This window comes from Mesoplodon densirostris, chromosome 12 (assembly GCF_025265405.1).
Source record: "Mesoplodon densirostris isolate mMesDen1 chromosome 12, mMesDen1 primary haplotype, whole genome shotgun sequence".
NCBI lineage: Eukaryota > Metazoa > Chordata > Mammalia > Artiodactyla > Ziphiidae > Mesoplodon > Mesoplodon densirostris.
Genome location: NC_082672.1, coordinates 1,439,238 through 1,459,406, shown reverse-complemented (window position 1 = coordinate 1,459,406; position 20,169 = coordinate 1,439,238). Strand labels below are relative to the sequence as shown.

At 53.4% G+C, this 20,169-nt stretch overlaps 1 protein-coding gene across 4 annotated transcripts in view; it reads right to left on the bottom strand.

Annotated features, from left to right (window-relative positions):
• THBS2 (thrombospondin 2) overlaps positions 1 to 19,945 on the bottom strand; it is a 29,826-nt gene extending 9,881 nt beyond the window's left edge. The window contains exons 1-16 of one of the 4 annotated variants that reach the window (XM_060115280.1): positions 19,675 to 19,945; positions 19,302 to 19,444; positions 16,920 to 16,994; positions 14,959 to 15,515; positions 13,726 to 13,810; positions 10,950 to 11,146; positions 9,219 to 9,359; positions 8,574 to 8,670; positions 7,078 to 7,245; positions 6,660 to 6,836; positions 5,746 to 5,919; positions 5,133 to 5,260; positions 4,898 to 5,050; positions 4,263 to 4,481; positions 1,498 to 1,605; positions 561 to 720 (exon numbers count right to left, since the gene is read on the bottom strand). In XM_060115280.1, the coding sequence (XP_059971263.1) occupies positions 561 to 720; positions 1,498 to 1,605; positions 4,263 to 4,481; positions 4,898 to 5,050; positions 5,133 to 5,260; positions 5,746 to 5,919; positions 6,660 to 6,836; positions 7,078 to 7,245; positions 8,574 to 8,670; positions 9,219 to 9,359; positions 10,950 to 11,146; positions 13,726 to 13,810; positions 14,959 to 15,515; positions 16,920 to 16,971 (2,416 nt within the window). In that variant the 5' untranslated portion in view covers positions 16,972 to 16,994; positions 19,302 to 19,444; positions 19,675 to 19,945. Of the gene's footprint in view, positions 1 to 560; positions 721 to 1,497; positions 1,606 to 4,262; positions 4,482 to 4,897; positions 5,051 to 5,132; positions 5,261 to 5,745; positions 5,920 to 6,659; positions 6,837 to 7,077; positions 7,246 to 8,573; positions 8,671 to 9,218; positions 9,360 to 10,949; positions 11,147 to 13,725; positions 13,811 to 14,958; positions 15,516 to 16,919; positions 16,995 to 18,134; positions 18,275 to 19,301; positions 19,445 to 19,674 lie in introns of those variants that run through there. The other 3 variants (XM_060115281.1, XM_060115278.1, XM_060115279.1) reach the window with 3 other exon arrangements.
• Positions 19,946 to 20,169: the final 224 nt, after the last annotated feature.

Genomic DNA, 20,169 nt, shown 5'->3' with positions numbered 1-20,169 from the left:
CCCGCGGCACTGGCATCTAAGGTTAAATAGCCTGGTGGTGTCGCAAGCTTCTGAAGTCCGGGGATACCTGGAACCCCTCGGGGAGGCTCTGCAATGAATGATTCAATGAATGGTTAGAAATACAGCATGGAGGGAAATAGGAGGGAACACAGGAGGGACAAAGCTGTCCTCAGGCCTTTCTCAGAAGCGCGGCTGGGTCAGGACAGGGAACTGGGCTCCTGGGGCTGTGAACAGAGGTGGACCTGAGAGAAGACACCAGGACTGGGCACAAGGACACGGGACAAGAGCTCGGGGTCAGGAAAGGAAGATGACAAACACGTAGTTTTCCAAAGGGGAAACTAGGCTGGCGACCTGAGGCCGGCGACCCCTTCCAGGAACCCACGCGGACAAGGGGCCAAATGAGGCTGGGACCCTATGGGCAAAGCGTCATGAATCATTTTGTCTCACGTTAGTGCACAGGGGAAGCTGGGCTTATGCAGTAACACGGAATAAAGCATGGGGTCTGGGACCACCGCCGACCGTGAGCCCTGAGGCACGTCAGGAGGACGCGCGGGACTGACCATCTCCATCGATGTCCACGGAGCAGGCGTCGCCCTCCCCATTGCTGTCCGTGTCGATCTGCGCCAGGTTGTGCACATAGGGGCAGTTGTCACAGCGGTCTCCAACCTCGTCTTTGTCGTAGTCAAACTGACGTGGGTTGAAGACAAGCTGGCAGTTGTCCTAGAGAGAAAGCGAGGGAAGAATTTAAGAAATAGGGTAGGGATGCTTGTTGAATTGCTTATAAAATGGCTTAGCACTTACAGGCTATGTATTCAAAGTCGATCAAGATAATCTAGGTAACTACAAAGTGTTGGCAAAGGGAGCCATTGCTGACACTTTCTTGATATCAAATGATTTGATAATTATTTATGCATCTGTCCCTACGAAAAATTTTGATATTTTCTATAGCAAAGGTGATCTAGCACATATTTCATGGTGAGGATAAAAACATAAATGTCAAGGGAATGAACGAATGAATGAGTTAATGGATCAGTGGAAGCCAGATGCAGTAAACCTGTGAATAAGAAGTTAGCCTCTCTATCTCTGCTAGTGCCGAATTACGGACTAACATGTCAGATCACTTATGTTTGCAACACTTCTCTCAGGAAATGGTAACATCTAAATTCTGCCCTAAAGGCTGGGAGTGGCAACGTCACTTATCCCATGCAGCCCCCATCGCTGGCACCCGCCCCAGAAGCAGAGGGGATAAGTCCCTTTTATGCAACTAAAGGTAAACAAACGAAACCACTGAAAGCGCCTCTGGCAGAGGACCCCAGGCGGCTCCATGCTCCGGCTGCCTCGTGTGCTTGTGCGAAGGACAGACGTTCCCTGTCGGTGACTTTCTGCTACTCGCGCAGGAGCGCTAAACCCGGCAGTTCACGGGGACCCCAGGGTGCAGAGCACGGCGCTCCCCAGCTCCTCAACCCGAGGGCAGGTGCTCAGGTGGGGGGGACCCACCTTCTCATCGCTGACGCCGTCATTGTCATCGTCATCGTCACAGGCGTCCCCGATGCCATCCTTGTCAAAGTCTTCTTGCCCAGAGTTAGGCAGGAGGGGGCAGTTGTCCTGCAAGCAGAGGAAGCAGGCTAGTTACAAAAACACTCCCAAGAGCCGCCTTCTTTCATATGAGATAATGAGGGCGGAGCCGGCAACACCAATGCCAGGCTCCTGTCCTCACGGGAGCAGGAGGACGGAGACCCCGCGGCGGGGCCGGGGCCCCACGTTTCCCCTCAGGTGCTGCTCTAGGACCGACATCACCACCACCAGTGAGTTGAGGCAAAAGAAGCCTGTGTCCTGAGCTCGGGATCCCTGTATGCAGCTGAACGACTGCGGGAACCAGGAGAGAATGAAAACACAGGACAGGGCAGAGCCCCCCGTCCCACTGCTTCCCACAAACTCCAAGCATCCATCCAAGAGCCAAGGTCATAAACCTTCAACCCTCAGTAGCCAACAGGTGGCCTAGAGTCTCTGTTCAGGAACCAAGGCCCAGCTCCCCAAACCATCTCCCTGATTCAGCTCTGCCCAAGAAGTGGAGAATTCCCATAACGGGAGAAAAAAGTCATTTTATTTCAGTCCAATGATATAAGGACTCAAACCCGAGCTGTACAGACACTTCAGCCTGAGGGAGCTGGAAACACCAGGAGAGGGTCCACGTGACGGTGTTTCGATGCCATTAACACAGGTGTCCCAGAAGCCCCAGGGGTTCAAGTGGGTCTGGGGTCTGATCAGAAGCACAGCCCAGGGCCATGTCTGGAGCCAAGCTTCACCTCCAGCCCGTGAAGGAGGAGAGCATATTCCTGTGGTGTGGACACAGGTGCTGAGGGAGGGATTCAGCACCTTTGCAGAGATGAGTAAAGGAACCTCTCAGACGGGGTGAGTGGGTTTCCCATGAACTGTCTTACTTTCGCATCTGTTTGTTCCCATAAGTTATATTTAATGCAAATACAATGTGCAAATTGTGCACATTTTTTTCCTTTTCTTTTTTTTTTTTTTTTTTTTTTTTTTTTTTGCGTACGCGGGCCTCTCACTGTTGTGGCCTCTCCCACTGCGGAGCACAGGCTCCGACGCGCAGGCTCAGTGGCCATGGCTCACGGGCCCAGCTGCTCCGCGGCATGTGGGATCCTCCTGGACCAGGGCACGAACCCGTGTCCCCTGCATCGGCAGGCGGACTCCCAACCACTGCGCCACCAGGGAAGCCCAAATTGTGCAAATTTTGATGTGCCACCTTTTTAGTTATTAAATTCCTGTCTGAAGTTCCACAAAAATGAAAAAAAAAAAAACAAAAAAAAAAGGGTGTCCTTAGCCTCGTGGACACCTTCCATTGTTCCTGCTACGGTACCAGGGCATCCTGGGTCCCTAGTGGAAATCTTCATCAATAATCACATCCAATAATCACCCACTTCCTGCGGGGATTTCCATGCTTGACACCTGACCTTGTTAGGTCAGGGAGATACAATGAAGGTTGCAAACTTTGTCTCTGTTATTTCAAAGCAGATTCACTTTTTGTTTCAGTCAACATCTGCCATCTTTAATCAAGAGGGCGAAAGATAAAATTTCATACTCTCTTACTCAAAATTCACAAGAATAAATAAATATTAAAGAGATTAATATATTTACTTTTGCAGGTAATGTCTTTTGTGAGTTTGTAGTATTTATATTTCTGAAGCTTCTAAGGTATAAAACGTCACTAAAACGTTTCGGTACACCTTGTTTAGTGGTCTGAATGGTGGTCCCCTAAACATATGCCATGTCTTAACCTCTAGAACCTGTCAATGTTACCTTATATAGCAAAAGGGACAACTGTCCCTACGTGTATCACCTTACATGGTAAAGTTAATATCACCTTATATGCAAAAGATGCGATTACTGATATAAGGCGTCTTGAAAGGACGAGTTTACCCTGGAGTATCCAGATGGGCCCTAAATACAACCACGCGTGTCCTTATAAGGGCGTCAGGGGGAGTTTGAGACAGATGCACAGAGGAGCAGGCAGAAACAGAGGTTGGGATGATATGTCCACAAGCTACGGACACCTGGAGGGCCCAGAAGCTGGGGGAGGCTGGAAGGACCCTCCCCTGGGGGAGGGCGGTCAGCCCTGCCACACCTTGACCTCAGACTCCTGGCTGCGGACCCTGAGAGGATGAAGTCCTGCCGTTTACAGCCACCAGGTTTGTGGTCATTGGTGACAGCTGCCCCAGGAGAGGACTCCGCCCCGTTACAGGCCCTAAGGAAGCCCCACTCATCCGGGGGCCCTAACCGCTTCCTGTGTGCAGCGCATGGGGGTCTTTGCAAAGAAAAGTGTTTGCTAGACTCTGCGTGACCGTAGCCCGGCCCACCTGCAGACCTCAGGCCCCCATAGCCTTGGAGGAGGGTGGGGCCTGTTTACATCGCCCCACCCCCAGTGATTTCAAGCCTCTCTTTGTATTCGGTTAACAAACGTGTATTAGGCACCGCCTCCTCTCCCAGCTCCCAACAATCAGCTGCTTTTCCAGAGTGATCCTGGAAGTTGCAGAAACCCATTAGGCAGATGCCTTGGAGGGGCTAGTGGGTGGGCAGTGACAGCCCCAGCTCCCGTCAGCTCCTGGGGTGGGGACCACGCAGAGTGCAGGGCCCACAAGGAGCCTCCGACCGGTTGGACCCGTAGAGGCCCCTCCAGGGGCACAGCTGCCCCGAGCTGGAACCACTGGGGCCTGAGGAAGGGGGAGCCCCTGCCACACCCTCACCTTGATGCAGTGGTAGGTGGCATTGGTGGCGCAGACCAGGTTCTTGTTGGGCCAGCCGTCCAGGTCCGAGTCCTCCCCGCAGATGAGCCCGTCGCCCGCGTAGCCCGTCTGGCAGGCGCACTTGTACACGGGGTCGCTGAAGTGGCCCAGGTAGATGCACTCCGCGTGCCTGTGGCAGCGGTGGCTCCTGTCCTTGCAGGGGTCCTCCGGCTCACACACCTGCGGGCCGAGCGCGAGGACGCGGGCGGACCCTGACCCTGACCCTGACCCGACGGGAGGCGCGCGGAGGGCACAGGGCTCCCGGCCGCCCACAGCATGCTGAGGAGGGGGCAGCGTCCGGGGACCCGGGGCTCTGCCCCCCTGGAAGGGCCCGAGCAACGGCAAGGCCACGTCAGGCCTCCGGTGGTGCCTGGGGTCACGGGGAGACCACGAGTCCCCACCCTGGGCCTCTGGGACGCTGTGCGTGAAAACTCAGCCCCGTGGTCCCTGCAGGTAGGGTCGCGCTGGCCGGCAGAGTGCGACCGTCTCTCCCCCAGGCGGCCGTCCCCGCTCCTGTCCCGTCCACCCTCCAGCTCCAGCTCCCGCCTGACTGTCCTGCCGTCTCTAACAGGAGCTCGGAAGGCTGAGCCGCTCACCTGCTTCTCCGTCCTGGCCGCCTCCAGGCCGACGCCGAAGGGCTGGCTCCCCTTGTAGCGTGGAGGGCAGGGCAGGCAGTGGAAGCCGGGGTTGGTGTTGACGCAGCGGTGCGCCTTGCCGGTCGTGAAGCACATGTCGGTGACCACAGCACACTGCGGGGACCAGGGGGCCAGACGTGAGCCCGCGCTCCCCACCTCCGAGGGACGCCCCGCCGCCTGGGGAGGGGGCACCCACCTCGTCCAGGTCCTCGCAGTGGGTGCCGTTGCCCAGGAAGCCCAGCGGGCAAGAGCCGCAGGACCAGGACCCGTCAGGGAAGCTGCGGCACGCGGCTCCGGGGAAGCAGGGGTTGGACAAGCAGCCGTCTGCACGGAGGAAGCAGAGCAGAGTCAGCAGCCGCCACCAGGCAGCGCCGTCGTGAGCCCACACACGCGGCCCTGGGGATGCCCCCACACACTCTGGGGCTCAGCTGTGGAGAAACTGAGTGAGTTAGGAAGATGCTGGGAGCAGCCACCAAAATCCACCACCTCCGAGAGTAAAGCGTCGGAGAGGTAGGGGGTTACGGGGCACGCGTGCACTGTGACCGCGCTACCTACGATGTTCCATTCTGCACGGCATGCTTTCTGCTTTTATGTAAAAATGCCAGAGGAACATAAAGCAGAGGGTAAAACTTCATGTGTGTAGAACTGATTTTTCTTCTCTGTATTTTCCAAGCATTTTAATACTCTTAATCAGAATTAAAACCCAGTGGTGTCTTCAAAGACGCCTGAGGCTGGAGCCTCCAGGCCCCATGACAGACGCCCATCAGCGGAAAGGCTGGAGGCTGCGGGCCCGTCCCGTGCACACCCACCTGCGGGGCAGCTCCTCCTGTTACACATCTGATGCTCCGTGATGTCGCCGACGCAGTCCTTCCCCCCGTGCTGGGGCTCCGGGCTGTTACAGATGCGCGTCCGCTCGCGGATTCCTCCGGCACAGGTGACCGTGCAGGCCGACCATGGGGACCAGGGGCTCCACCGACCGTCGACTGGGGGAGAGAGGACAGAGGGGTCACTCGGGGGACGCGGCCCGTGCTGGGGGCTCAGGACAAAGAGCCTGGGATAAGGCCGTGTCTCCACACGTGGAGGAAACCTGGTAGGAATGTCCTCTCAGGACCATATGGTCAGGAGGGGTCCAGAGGGTGACAGTTCACTTGTTTTTGTTTTGTCTCCGGGAAGGGAAATCACACAATCTTTTGCACTCAGAACCTGGGACCATTGACCGGGGGCCGCTGGCTATGGGTCCACCCCTGCCACGGGCAAGAGGTGCTCACGTCTGAAAAGCTGTGCAGAGCTGAGTTTCGTTTTAAATGGCTGTCACTCATCATCAGTACAGGTAACTCAGTAGGGAGAAGAATCACAGCACAACCTTTTCTGGGTGAAGACCCTGCCCCAGTCCCAGAGCAGGCCTGGTGCGGGGAGCACGTGTCCTCCCAAACCCAGGCCCCAGGTGCCCCAGATGCAGGGGAGGCTGCCTCCTGAGACCCCCTCCTGTGCCTGCTGTCATTTCCCCCTCGGTCCTGGCCTATTTCTGCTCCATCGTGGATTAATTGGAGCTTGTTCAGGGGAGGTCAGAGCTGAGCACGGTGATCAGCATCCACCCCGAGGCCCAGCTTCCAGAAACCAGCCAACCGAGAGGATCCCAGTGCCTTGATCTTGCAGGGCCACACCGGGCCTGTGTCCTGTTAAAGGCCGGCCCCGAGCCCAGACCCCGCCCTTGTCCACTCACCCGGGCAGGGCGGGCCCTGGCAGGCCTTGGTCTCGCGGCCGCTGCCCTTGCAGCTCCGCCCGCCCAACTGCGGCACTGGTGAGTTGCAGAGCCGGATGCGGGTGACATTGCCGACCCCACAGGTCACGGAGCAGGAGGACCACGGTGACCAGTGGCTCCAGCCACCATCCTGCCGGACTAGCACATGGAGGGAACAAGGACATCAGAGGCTCAGGGCGCAGAGAGAAAGGCAGGGCTGACCCGTCCCGGGAGTCTGCTCATCAACCAAGCAGGAGCGGGGAGCCCAGCTGGGGAAGAGCAGGATGCTTGGGCCAGGGGGAGCACCTCCCAGAAAAGGCAGCAGCAGGGGTTCTCTGGACCCCCAGGACCCCAGGGGCTGGGCCCTGTCCCCCCCTCCGGCCCGGCCTCCGACACTCACTGCGGTGGTCGCACTTGCCCAGGCTGCACGACCGCGTCTGGATGGACGGCCCCAGGCAGGTGTTACTGGTGACATCGCAGGACCGCCCCCTCTGCTGGGTGCCAGGCCCGCAGGTGACGGAGCACTCCGTCCACTCCGCCCATGGGGACCAGCCTTCCTCGCCGTCTGCTGGGGGGAACAGCCCTGCCCATCAGACCTCCCCAGGGACCGCCCCACACAGCAGAGCCCAGCCCTGGGCTCCGAGCTGGATGCCCCAGGTGGGCGCTGGCAGTGGGCAGACACCAGGGCCACCCCAGGTCTGTCCCAGGGTCAGAGCGCAGGGGCCACACTCCCAGGAAAGAGGAAGCAGGGGGATGCACAAGGAGCTTGGCCAGAAACCCAGCGTCTACTGGCAAGAAAGGGGTCTGTGGATGCTTCTAACGGCTTCACAAAGGAGAGCGCTGAACCCTGCCTGCACAAGGTTTCGCCTGAGTTGCTAAGATGTAACTTATTTCCACTTGAATCTCCATGTGCTGATTTATATATGGTGATGAAACTTCAATTTTTGGTTGAAATTACAGGACACTAAATTTCATTCCAAATACTTTAAATTGGAACAAGTTAAATAAAAAGGCAATTTCTTGCCAAGAAATTCTTCACAGGAAATTATCAATCTCTGAATAACAGAAAAGTTGTACCTTAATGCAAGAGATCTTTCTGGTAAATAGTAAATGCTATGATTCAACGTCCCAGAAGCAGCAAGATAAGAACTTGAGGAGACCCTTCCTGGGCTTTTACTCAACAACATGAAACAGCTCCCTCTGGGCAAAAGTGGACCCTCAGGCTCCTGCAATCACACCGTTACTCTCTGTAGCATGTCCGATTTGGTCTGTTTAACACCTAATATACATCAGGCACTTTTGTACATTTGTGCTGTTTATTTTCATCCTAAAACTAACCCTGTGTCATGCGGACACTCATTCTGTATTTTGCAGATTAAGAATCTGAAACCTGGAAAAGCCACATTTTGCTCAGATTCATGGCGGGGCAGAGCCTGTGCTCATGTCCATGGGCTCCCCGAACAGGGAAGCTGTCCAGCCCCACCCGGGTCACCACACTCAAGGACCCCCAGACCAGGATGAGGACCAGAGAGTGAAAGACAAACAGGACACGCAGAGCAGGTTTCAGAGAAAACAACCGATTCAGTCAACGCTGCTGATGACACCACGAGGAAGGGGGCGGGGAGCCGGGTGTGAAGGAGGCTCAGACGCTCCAGGGTGAGCTAGGGGAGGGGGACGGGGGACTCGAAACAGAGGCGGGGGCTGTGGCTTTGGACCAGCACAGGAGGGAAGGCTGAGGAGGACCAGGGTCACCGCGACTCCGGAGCCACGAGCATCTGGGCGCTTCAGGAGGACCTCGGAGCCCCGGCCCCTGCGAGACCATCCGACACAGACCCACACGGTCACACAGCCGGGGCCGCTGGGGCCGAGGCCGCCGCCCGCCCACCGGGCACTCACCGTGGAAGCAGGAGGGACAGCACTCGCCGTCCACAAACGACGGGTCGGCGCATGTGGCGGGAGGGCATCTGATCTGGTGGCAAACGGTTTTAAATTTCTACAAGGAAAAGAGGCATTTATGTCACTCATTTAAGAACATGAACACTGACCCAGGGCTTGACTGGAAGGGTCGGCGGGAAGGCTGGAGGTCTCTGCCCGCAGACCCCGCCGGTTACAGGGACGCGAGTGCATCTCTCGCCGCGCCGCACGCTCCACAGGGCCTTCCGCACGCTGCCGGCGGGAGGATGCGCAAGGTCGCAGCGGCGTCCAGCGTCCAGGCCCCCAGCAGTGGAGACCAGGTGGCAGGACATAAAGAAACAAGTGGCATGTCGTGTTGTGGGCAGTGACCCCCATCCCCAGCGGCTTGTGCGGAACCCTAGGCCCTCGCAGGACCGAGTTGTATCAAACACAAACAAGCGGGGGACCGGCCAGCCACCGGGTGACACTGGCCGCACCCTCCCCGGCTCCCTGGGCGCAGAACCACGGGCCCACTCGGGCCTCATTGCAGGTGGCCCCCTTCCCCACGCCCCACGTGCAGCACGGGGAGCATCGAGCGGGAAGCCTCCAGCCCGGGGCCACCACCAGGAGACCGTGTGCCCGTCTCACCTTGCAGGTGCACTTGGTGCAGCTGTCCACCACCCAGGTTTCATTCTCCACAAAGAACCTGCCGTCCTGCCAGCAGGCGGACATGTTTCTGGTCTTGGGGGGTCCTCCAATGAGCTCCCAGAGAAACTGGTTGTCATTTGACTGGAAAGTGGAGGGAAAGATGTCAGCATGGCTGCGCAGCCATCGCGCATGGGCGGGTGGAGGCCGCCCAGGCGTGAAGGAGCCTCATGCTGGACCACGGGGGACGGGGTCCCTCCCGCCACCCGCAGCTGGAAACTAAGGTTCAGTTCTTGAATTCATCCATTCTTCCAGACAGACACGGCTCTGAGAGCACAACGGCAAAGGCAAACAGACAGAAACCCTGCTGTCATGGGGGCTCCAGACGGCAGGAAGCAATGCCAAGTTGTAAAACAATTCAACTAAATGGAAGTTACACCATCTGTCCCATGAGCACGTGTGTTGTCACCTCCCTCCTTCTAGGCACCCTGCTCCCGCTAACATTTCTGAACTGAGGATAATGGGCGCTTTGAGAATCACCCAAAATGTATGGACCCCACCCTCCCGGCGCAAAATGGACAGAAACGCACCATCTGGACGTTTTTGTGTGATTCAGGGAGCTGGCGAATTTCCTTAATTCCCAACTCCAATGTAGATAAACTTCTCCCGAAGCTCTTTTCAGCTGAAAGCCAGACGCGTCAGGGGCAAAGGCTCCCCCGCTCCTGTCTCGGCCTCCCTTCTGCAGCCCCTCCCCCGCTGGGACCACCCGGACGCCACCAGCACCAGCAGGGCTGAGGCTCTGTGCCCTGAAGCAGCCAGAGAGTTAGAGGTCACACGCCACGTGCAGCTTGTGGGAAGGTCCTCCACATTTATGAAGAGCCCCGCCCAGCAGGGCCCCCGCCTGCGGGTGTCCCTGGTCTCGGCGCCCCCAGCCCTGGAGGCTCCATGAAGTGGCGAGCGCTGGGAGGGGAGGGTTCTCTTACTCCCCCTCCCGCTCCTGTCCCCACCCAGCACGTGGTAGAACATTCCAGAAGCCACACTCTTCGTGGGTACTGCCCGGCCAGCGCCCTAGCTGGAGCCCCATCCAGGACTCGAGTCAGAACCTGCTCAGGGCCCTTGGGCGGGGCAGAGCCTCAAGGGCCTGGGGACCCCTCCCCTGGGGACCCCTCCCCTCTGTTATTTTTTCCTCAGCCTTGCTCCCCGCCCCCGGACACAAGCTTCCTTCAGGCCGAGCTCAGCCTGGGGACTACATCGTGGGAGGATGGGCCAACGGAGGCTGCTTACTGCCAGCAACCCGCTCTGAGTCCTAAAGCACGCTTCCTAAGACTTGAGGCACGTGTTCTCCCCCTTGACGTGCTGTGGAGAGGAAAACCAATTTGCCTGTTATGACCTCGTGCCTTCAGGGACAGGCTCGACTCTGAACGCCATTCTTTAAATGAGCGTACCTCCCTCGTGTGCAGGCTTTCTGTTTCCTGGGAGACGAATCCCCAGGGTTGAAGGACTGAGAGGAAGGCTCGTGGCCCGTGAGCACATTTTCCATAAGCATCCCTCTCCCGCCCTCTAGCCACGCGGCATTTAACCACACATCCGGGACCGTCAGCCTGTTCGTCCAGGGAGCCGGGTGGTTACTCCTGGCTAGCAGTGGCTAGTCGGGGGTAGTGGTGGATACAGTGCTGGTTAACGGTGGATAGTCGAGGTTACTTGTGGTCAGAGGAGGGTCCCCGGGGCACCCACCACTTTGCGCAGGTTCTCGTGGAGCTGGTTCACGATGACGTGCAGCCCTGACAGCTCCCTGATCATGCTGCCCAGCTCTTCGCAGGAGTGCTCACACACCTCGGGGCCCTTGTCCTCGCTCCGGCCCACATGCTCCATGGAGACTGGGGGGCTCAGGTGCAGCGTCTCCGTGTTCTCGCTGATGGCGTTGGCTTCAGCTGCGTGGAAGACACAGAGCAGTGAGCCCGCCGGCCTCTGGCCACAGCCTGGCCGGGCCCGCAGGGCGCTGTCCAGAGCACTTGAGCTACACGGGCGCCCAAGAACCCGAGAGCTGGTGGAGGTGTTTCCCATTATGGCCCTGCTTGTACCAAAGGGCGCTGCTCACCTCACAGCACCGTGGGGACTGAGCCTCAGACACCACCCATCAGCAGAGCGAAAGGTCAGCTCGGGGATGGAAAAATGCAAAAAGCATCAGAGACCTACATCTGCATCATGCATTGTGTTCAAACTCATTAGAGGCAACAATTTCCTGTTTTTCTTGTTTTTATATAAATATTTATATAATTTATTATCTAAGATAAGTTCCTTCTTTTTGTCCCCCACCCTAAACTTGTTTCCAGCCCCGTATTCTCCATAAATTCCAACAACTCCTTTCACTCCTCATTTATCCCATTTTTCCATCCCAAACACCTTTTCTGTTGGCTACTGCATTAAGGCAAATTCAGTTCTTTTCTTGCTAAATGAGTAATTTCATCATTTCTCTGCTGGCCTCACGAGACCCCCAGAAAGGCAGAATCCCAACCATGGGCTCAGAGCTCACTACCCCAGAAATAGTACAAGCCCCTGGAAGTCCCTGAACATGGGACACACACACGGCTATGCCACTAGTTACAAAAGTGATCTGGGCAAGTGCCGAGACGGGTGTCGCCCTCGGGGGAGCCTGGCCAGCTGGGATGTGGCCGGCAAGCCAGCCCCAGCGTCCTCTCTGCAGTGATGCTCAACTATCTTGTCCGATACATTCCATTACTGAGTTACGACTTGTCAATGTCATAATTCCGTCAGACAGTCTATGATCGAGTTTTGTTATTTGGTTGTAAATCCTGTTGCAACTCACATTGATACCTCAGACTCACCAGACCTAAAACCATATATAACCATACAGACATAAGCATATTAATCACTACATGTATGTAGAAGAATAAAAATACAGCAACAATAAAAGTGCCTGGAAGTCCCACGACCGTCTCATGGAAGATGGGCAGAGCCCTTCCTCAGGATAGGACATGCCCCGTTTGTGGCATGCAGGACAGGGACCGGGGTGAGGGCCAGGTCCACTCTCCCCCCCATCGAGGGTCAAGTGCCCCCTTTCCTTTTCTCTGTCACAGAGACGTGCCCACCCCGCCGGGTGACCGCTTCCAAGGATGCTAAGCTCTTATCTAGAGACAAGCAAGTCTCCCTCCGCCAGGGCCCCCGGGACCACCTCCTCTTTCTCTGTGTCCTGTGGGATGTCCGTTAGTACTGTCTTAGCCTTTTTAGAACTTTTGCTTTTTTATGACCTCAGCTCCCCGCAAAAAATGTCCATGAGCTAATCCAAAGGGGCTGATATTGGCATTTCAGCCGGAGCTGGCGGTTTGGGATGGGATGTGGTCCAGAGCTTCAGAGGCTGTGGTGCTCAGGGAGTTTGGAGCTGAGGGTGTGTGACAGGAGGCCTTATAAGGTCCTCTCACTGCACAGGCCACCAAAAGTCACAGTTTAATTTCTTTCCTTCCCTGAGCTCAACTGGCCAACTGTTGACAGACGCACAGATTGAAAGGTGGACGGCCTTGGATGGAAGGACGCAGATGCTGCCCCTGCAATGCCAGTGCTCGGGGCTTCGGGCTCTGAACCGTCAAGCCAGCACTCCGGACACTCCGGGGTCAAGGGCTGGGTCACAGAGCCGCAACTGTGCATTACAGACATCAAATCCTATGTATCCTTACGCATGGATCCATACAAGAACAATTTATATTTGCTTACAGTTGACATGAAGAAGCCTTTTAATGGAAGTAAATCAGAAAATGGGATCACGTGGCATATAAGAGCCTCTTGTGTGGGACTCAGCCTGGGGGCGGGAGGTGCGCTGCTCTGACGCTCACAGGTCACTCCCCCGACAATTAGCGGGCCCTCCTGGCACCTCGCTTCTTTATTTGTAAAGTGAGGAAAGTGGATGAGCCCAACTCAAGGGGTTTTGAAGATGAAATGACACATTGAATTCAAAAAGCCCCAGCATAGTGACCTTCAAATATCAAATGCTCAAGACAATGTTGACAAATTATGGTTGAATGTAAATTCAAAATGCAATTAACAGACAGCGTGGGATTATCTATCAGTGATTCAAGTGGCATCCATTTTCATAATAAGGCTGTATCAACAGTTGTGAATAGTATAAAAAAACTTCCATAAACTAAGTTGGACAAACATCTGTGGTGTTATCTTATTAAGATGATCTTCACACATCAGTAGACTGGAATAGTTGCATGTATTTAAAATCATGTTAAAATGCCAGGGATTTATTTTTTGGCATGTAAAATGGATTATATTGGATAATTAAAATATATTCATAATTAATCCTTCAAGCAATGTATTGTTTCAGAGGCCAACACATCCAGGCTGACCAGCGAACTCATTCAAGGCCATGGCGGCACTTGAAACATATTCCAACATGTTTACTTATGTCCCACCAGCCCCTCCCCACACACCAAAGGAGGAACCCATCAGAGGTGGGACATGGGACACCACACGCAGCTCAGACACCTACCTCCCTGGCTTTGCTGACAACCCTTCTTGCTCAGAAGATCTTCCACAGAGTTTTCAAACACTAAGTAGACGTTCTGCAGCAAACCCTGAAATATGTACGAGGAAAGAAATGGAGATGGATGAACAGCAAATGTTCGATGCCACATTAAACGATATTTCAAAATTACAGGATGTAAACTTATAGCAGTGAGAACATTTTCTTCTGTGCTTTTATCCTCAGCAGGTCTGAAATCTCATTAATGGGTTATCTGTATATGTTACTTTGAAGCTTCATTTGAGGCAAGAGGCAGACAGCGGGGTTGACCCGAGGAGAAGGAAGAGTGTCTTAGAGAAGGGGTGGTGGCCCCCAGAGGGATGGCAAGGGTTGTCTTCTGAACACGCTCAGGGGACAGCGGGGACCACACTCTCTCCACAGGGGACTCTGAGGGTGCCTGGTGTTCCCGCATGCGGCCTTGGGTCTCGGGAACGTGCACTGCTCCAACCACAGAACAGACGGTACAGCTATGAGACCAGGCCGTCCTCCCGGTGACAGTGAGGGGCTCGTCCCAGTGGGGCCAGTCGGCCACGTGGGCCTGGGGGGCTTCCTGACAATGGCCAGAGACCACGACCAGCATCTCTAGGCCTTTACTGAAATAACTGAGTCTAATCATACATTTATTTGCAAAGAACACACACACCTGGAGGAGAATAATTACTAACCCTCTGCTGCAGGTTCTAACCACTTGCATTTAGAAAGATCCTCTTGTAAAAAATATTATAACTGAGGTGAACATGGAACGATTCCCTCATAAATCAATAGCCCCTTCCTTAGAAAACATAGTTTTCTCTCCTGTCTTCCTGTCATGTCAGTACTGAGCTGGAATCTGGGGGTCTGGGATTATAGAGACATTTGAATGGGGTTGATTCCTCAATCATCAAATTAATCTTCACTCAGAATATTGGTGACCATTTGCGCAGCTAAGAAAGAGCACCTATGACAGCTTGCTCTGCTCACTCCTGGTTCAGAAAGCCATGTGTGCTGTGTGTGCATGTAAGAGTGTCTATGAGTGTGTGTGCATGCGTGTGTGTATGTGTATTGTGTGTGCACTTGTACATGATTGCATGTGCCAGTGGGTGTGCATTGTGCACGTGTGTCTGCTTCTCCAAGGCCACCCCGACCCCTCAACAAGGCAGCTCACTAAGCGGGGCCCCCGCTGGGGTCCCCAGGCCCTAGGCTGCGTCCCGCAGAACCTACCCTGAAGTGACTCTCTCGGGCGGGGCCCTTGGCCACGTACATCCTGCTCTTCTCCGTCTTCAGCTGCTCATAAAAGGGCTCGTCCAGCGTGAAGCTGTCCATCAGGTCGCAGCCCACATAGAGGCTGTAGGTCTCTCCGGTCACCTGCACAGTGATGTTCTTCCACTGGGAATCAGCCAGGCCCACGTCCTCCAGGGAGATGACGTGCTGGGTGCCGTCCACCCAGTACGTGAGGTCCAGGGTGTCGGCGGGGCCATTGGACACGATCTCGAACTGCCTGTGTGTGGCGCCTGGGCCCTCCAGTGCCAGCAGGGTGCCCCTGGACTTGCGGTCCTGCTTCAGGCTGGCCGTCAGGAAAAAGCCCTCCTTCCGCCGCATGGCCTCGGTGATCCGATCCAGGTGCTCCGCGCTCACCGGAGGAATGTAGTCGAAGCGCACGAAGCGGTAGGCGGGCACGCTGGGGTCCGGCCCCCGGAACTGCTTGGCCCCGATGGTCTTGCGGTTGATGTTGCTGATGCTGAAGAGGTCAAAGGCGGTGTCCTCGTCCTGGTCGCCGGCTGCCCGGGGAGCAGAACAAGGGGGTCATGGGGAGCAGTAGGCACAGGCACCCTCATCTCGGGACCCCAAGTCCCCCCCTTCCTCGCCTGGGTGCTCGGGCTTTATTCCTCAAAAACCACTGCTATCCTCACTCCCCAGACATCTGCTTCCACAGGACCAGCTCCGCCCTTGACCAGTCAGGGGCCCTCTGCTCAGACCAGCTGACACTTTGCCCAGCAAGCCTTCCTCCAGGAAGGATGCAGCGTTCGGGTCATGCTTGGTCCCACCTGCTCCCGGACCAGGACCCTGGCCACCTGCTCTTTCCTGCTCTTCCACCCAGAGCTGAAGCTCGAAGGTGACCTTCTTTCTAGCATCTGATTGCCCAAAAAGGCATCCTGCAGGGCAGTGCACCTCCAGTCTTGCCACTGGAACATTATTAGAAAGCAATTACATTTCATGTCGCTTTCTTAGACAGATCAGCTGACTTGATCTTATCACGTGGGAATCCCTTATTTTGTAGAAAGACATGCTCCCACTCAGGGCTCACCCTGCAGGGGAGCATCTGAGAGATGATGAGCCGTAAGGCTACAAATGAATGGTTTTAAGTCACTGTCTAAACTACTGGAAGGAGTCGTTGTCAGACCTCACCAACTCCTAACACTTTAAGTCATTCACAATAATTTTCTGAACACAAAGTTTAAACAGAGAATAACTTTTCATCTAATACTTGGTAAATTAAAGCATTATAATACACAGTGCTGTTGACAGAAGTGTCATTTTACTACCTGCAATAGAGATGTTTGCCCATATATCAAAAAATCCTTAAAATAATTAAAACCTTTGACTCACCAATTTTACTTTGGGAAGCTATCCTAAATATATAATCACAAACTCTAGGATATATGTATTCACAGCAGTATTCCATGAGGCATCATTTATACTAGTGTAGATGGGATGTGTAAAGTAAACGGGAATCGACCTAAAAATACTGGGGGTTACCTTCTAATGGAATATTATACAGTCATTAAAAATCATGTTGTAAGAAAAGAAACACATGGAAAAATATTTTTGATACATTTTTAAGAGCAAAAAAAAAATGGGAAGGAAAGAATTTATAAAACACCAAAAAGTTTAGTATGCTGTAAATATCACATACGAAAAAAGGCAAAAAGTGCCCAGCAAAAGACTGCATCTCCAGGTCAGAGGGTATCTTTCTCTACCACCTGAATTTTCCAAAAATAAATGATTTCCTGATGTATGGACTCAAAACTAATTGAGGATTTATCTTAAACTAAGTTAAGAAGGTTCCAAGAGGTGAGATGCTCCATCCAGGCCTCCACTTTGTCCACCCTCCTCCCACAGGTGAGGCTTGCTCCGGGAGCCCAGGTCACCAGGGCAGGGGGGGGGGGGGTGTCCACACTCACCCTGAGCACTGTACCAGGGCCATAAGGCTAGCAGCAGCAGCGGCCACAGCATCCTGCCTCTGCCCAGCTGAACCCCTGCAGATAAATCAGACCCGTTACTTCTGAATACATAACCTCAAAGTCTAGTGTAGATTGGAATTTTTACTCATATGACCATTTGAAAAGAATTTGTATAGGAAAATCAGAAACACATGGATTTGTGAGCAGTTAAAGCTAGATAGGAAATGTGCTTTTCAAATGGATTCTTCTAACTGTAGCTGGTATTCACTGGTCTAGAATTTGCTGACAAGCACTATGCTAATGACATCCTAAATATTCATATTATTTAACCCTCATAATGACCTTGGAGGCAGCAACTACTGTTATCATCTCCATTTTACTGATGGGTAAGTGGAGTTCAGAGAAGTTAAGTGCTTGCCCAGAGCAATGATGCTACTGAAAGGTGTAGCCAGGATGTAAACCCAGGAAGTTTGAATTCAGAAAAATGTCAGCTTGGGGAAAATAACCTATGAAGACGTTTTGTGTAAATAGCCAAGAAAAAAGTTGCACATGACTTAATTAAATAGAATAAATATTAACTGTATATGAGTTAGAAGTAAACTTAGTTTGGTGATCATAATTACAAAAAAAAAATAGCCTTCTACTTAGTAATCATTTTTGCTTTGCTTTTCTATTTTCCTGAGGGCTGTTTTTCCATTCTTGAGGATTCTCAGTTGGCAGGCTCAGCAGACACTGGCCCAGAAGTCAGAGACTGGCCAGGAGCCCGTTCCACCGTTAACCCCTGCTCAGCCTCCTGGTCTCCCCACTGAGCAGCACATGGTCCCAACGCCCCTCCAGCGATACACTGCGTCCCACTGAGGCGAAGCCAAGCTGGGACCCGCACCCCTCCCTGTTTAGGGCTTCAAAGATCCTGAGCTTCTCAGTGATGAAGAAATCCAAGGAGTCCCCTCTCCAGAAGGATTTGGGGACCTAGAACTACCCATTCCCCCCAAGATGGGGACCATCCCCTGGGGAAGCAGGGTCCATGCAGGACCCTCAGGTTTCCCCATGGGATCCAGACACTTGCTTTCAGTCTGTCCACAGCAAGTCCAGAATTTCGCTGAGTTCCACCTGCACATCGAGGAGCCAGCTGTGTACCCAGGCAAGCCCCTGCCGGGCCAGGCTCAGAGCTGCCTTGTCAGGCACCCTCTGTGCAACCTGGGGAAACTTACTTACCCTCTCTGCTCTCAGTCTCCTCCTCTGTAGAATGAAGAATAGGCATTTAAATTTTCTACTCATGGGGTTATTGTGAGAAATAAATCAAGCAAGTTAGTGTCTGTAAAGGCTTATGAAGCCCAGCAAGCACAGGGCGCGTGGCCGTTCATTGGAATGCGCTGTCCCATGACCACCCAGTGCAGTAGGAGTGACAGTAAGGAGGTTGATAGGACTCCAGAGGGCTGAGTTACACGAGTGAAGCCGCGTAAGGGACTTAGACCAGCACTTGGCACTCAGTGAACACTACGCAAGTGTTTCAGAGTAAACGGTGGGCACGTCTGCAAAGCTAGGGTCTATTCCCCATTCAGCCACACATGCACCTTTGTCCCCTGAAGACAGCAGTGACCACTGTCTCTGGCAAAGACAAGCTCCATCCAAAATGTAAATTTCCAAATTCTGGAGGCTCAGCTTCCTATCAGCCTCAAGGGAGTACGCTGAACTCTGTTGCTAACAAAATCAAATCCTCTGATTCTAAAGCAGAACTATCAGCACTCTGCCATCTATCCCATCTTATTTCAGGGGATCACGACAGCAAAAAAGAACACAGCAGGGTCGGAGTCATGGGTATGGCTGGTACAGCCTTATAAGTCCTGTGTTCTTAGAAGGCAACACGTATGATATCCTACGACACACGCCATAGAGACGGGGACACACGCTCCCACATCCTATGCCTCACTTCACACATTTAGTGCTGTTTAAGGTCATATTTTTTCCAAAGGAAAGGTTTCCAAAGCCTTCTGCAACAGAATATCATTAGACCTTGTAAAGATCTTTTTAAATTCTTTTTATATCAACAATCAAAGCAAACATAACTTCACTGAGAAATACCTCCTTCCCTCGGTGGAGACTGCGGTGATTTCCCCAAAGGAACCCAACTCGGATTTACAGAAGTCACGCTAATTCCCCTCTGCCTTTTCATCTGCAAATTATTCCCCAAACTTTCAAGAACAGCTGGAGTCCACGGGCATTCAGAACACTCTTCACAGACTTACTAAATATTATTCATTAAGAACATTCAAAAACACTTGTCAGCTGTGAAAAATGTTTAGAATTTGTCTCTATAACCTCTCTGCTTATTTTTCACATGCTCAGGAACAATTTTTTCTAGTTTCTTTCTCATGACCGCACCTCAGTAACAAACTTTATGTGGAAATGTCTTATTTTGTAGCTGAAAACAGAAGCATCTGCCCCAGTTTCCAGGCAGGTACGTTCACGAAAGTAACAAGAATCCTCAGGTGATGTGAAAGCCCAGGAAGGTCACAGCATCATCCCTGCAAACAAAGTGCTGAAAATGAGTTTACTTGCCTCAGTTCCCCAACTGAGCAACACAAATACAAGGTGAAGACATGTTTGCTGTTTAGGTGCTAATAGGCATGCCCCCTCCTCACTTTAAACTTATTCTGCACTTTCTCCTTCTCCCCTCTTAGAATCAGAAAGAGCCTTTTCATGAAAATTAAACTACAATGAAAAGTTTTGGTGAATTTTTAAAAAAAGCTCTTACCTGGTATGTGGAAAACCTGCAGGGATGACTCCTCTCAGAGTTGGGAATGGGGTTCAGGAGGTATGAGGGTCTGGTAGGAGACCCAGCCCCACTCAGCAGAAGAGCTGGGCTCAGAGCTCGGCACCCTCCGGGCAGCAGGCGCTCCTTATATGCGCTGGGTCCTGTGTGGGGCTGTCAGTCAGACACACGCGGAAGCAAGCTGAACTCACTCCTTCGGAGAAATGACATAATTCCTCCTCTGATCTCGCATTTGCTGGAGCACCGGGCACCGGTCCGGTCCAGCCTCCCCCAACCCCCATAGCCCCACCCCTGCTCCGACCCGCAGCTGGGGGACCACAGAGGAGAAGCCAGATGAGTGAGGGGAAGACTGACTTTTCCTGTCTTCTCTCAGGAAATAAAATGCTATAAATAAAACCAGCAAGATTGGCTGGAACTCCCCTTTTTGCTTAGGAGAAAGAATGCAAGTTGTAGGCTTCAGATCTGGTTCACATTACC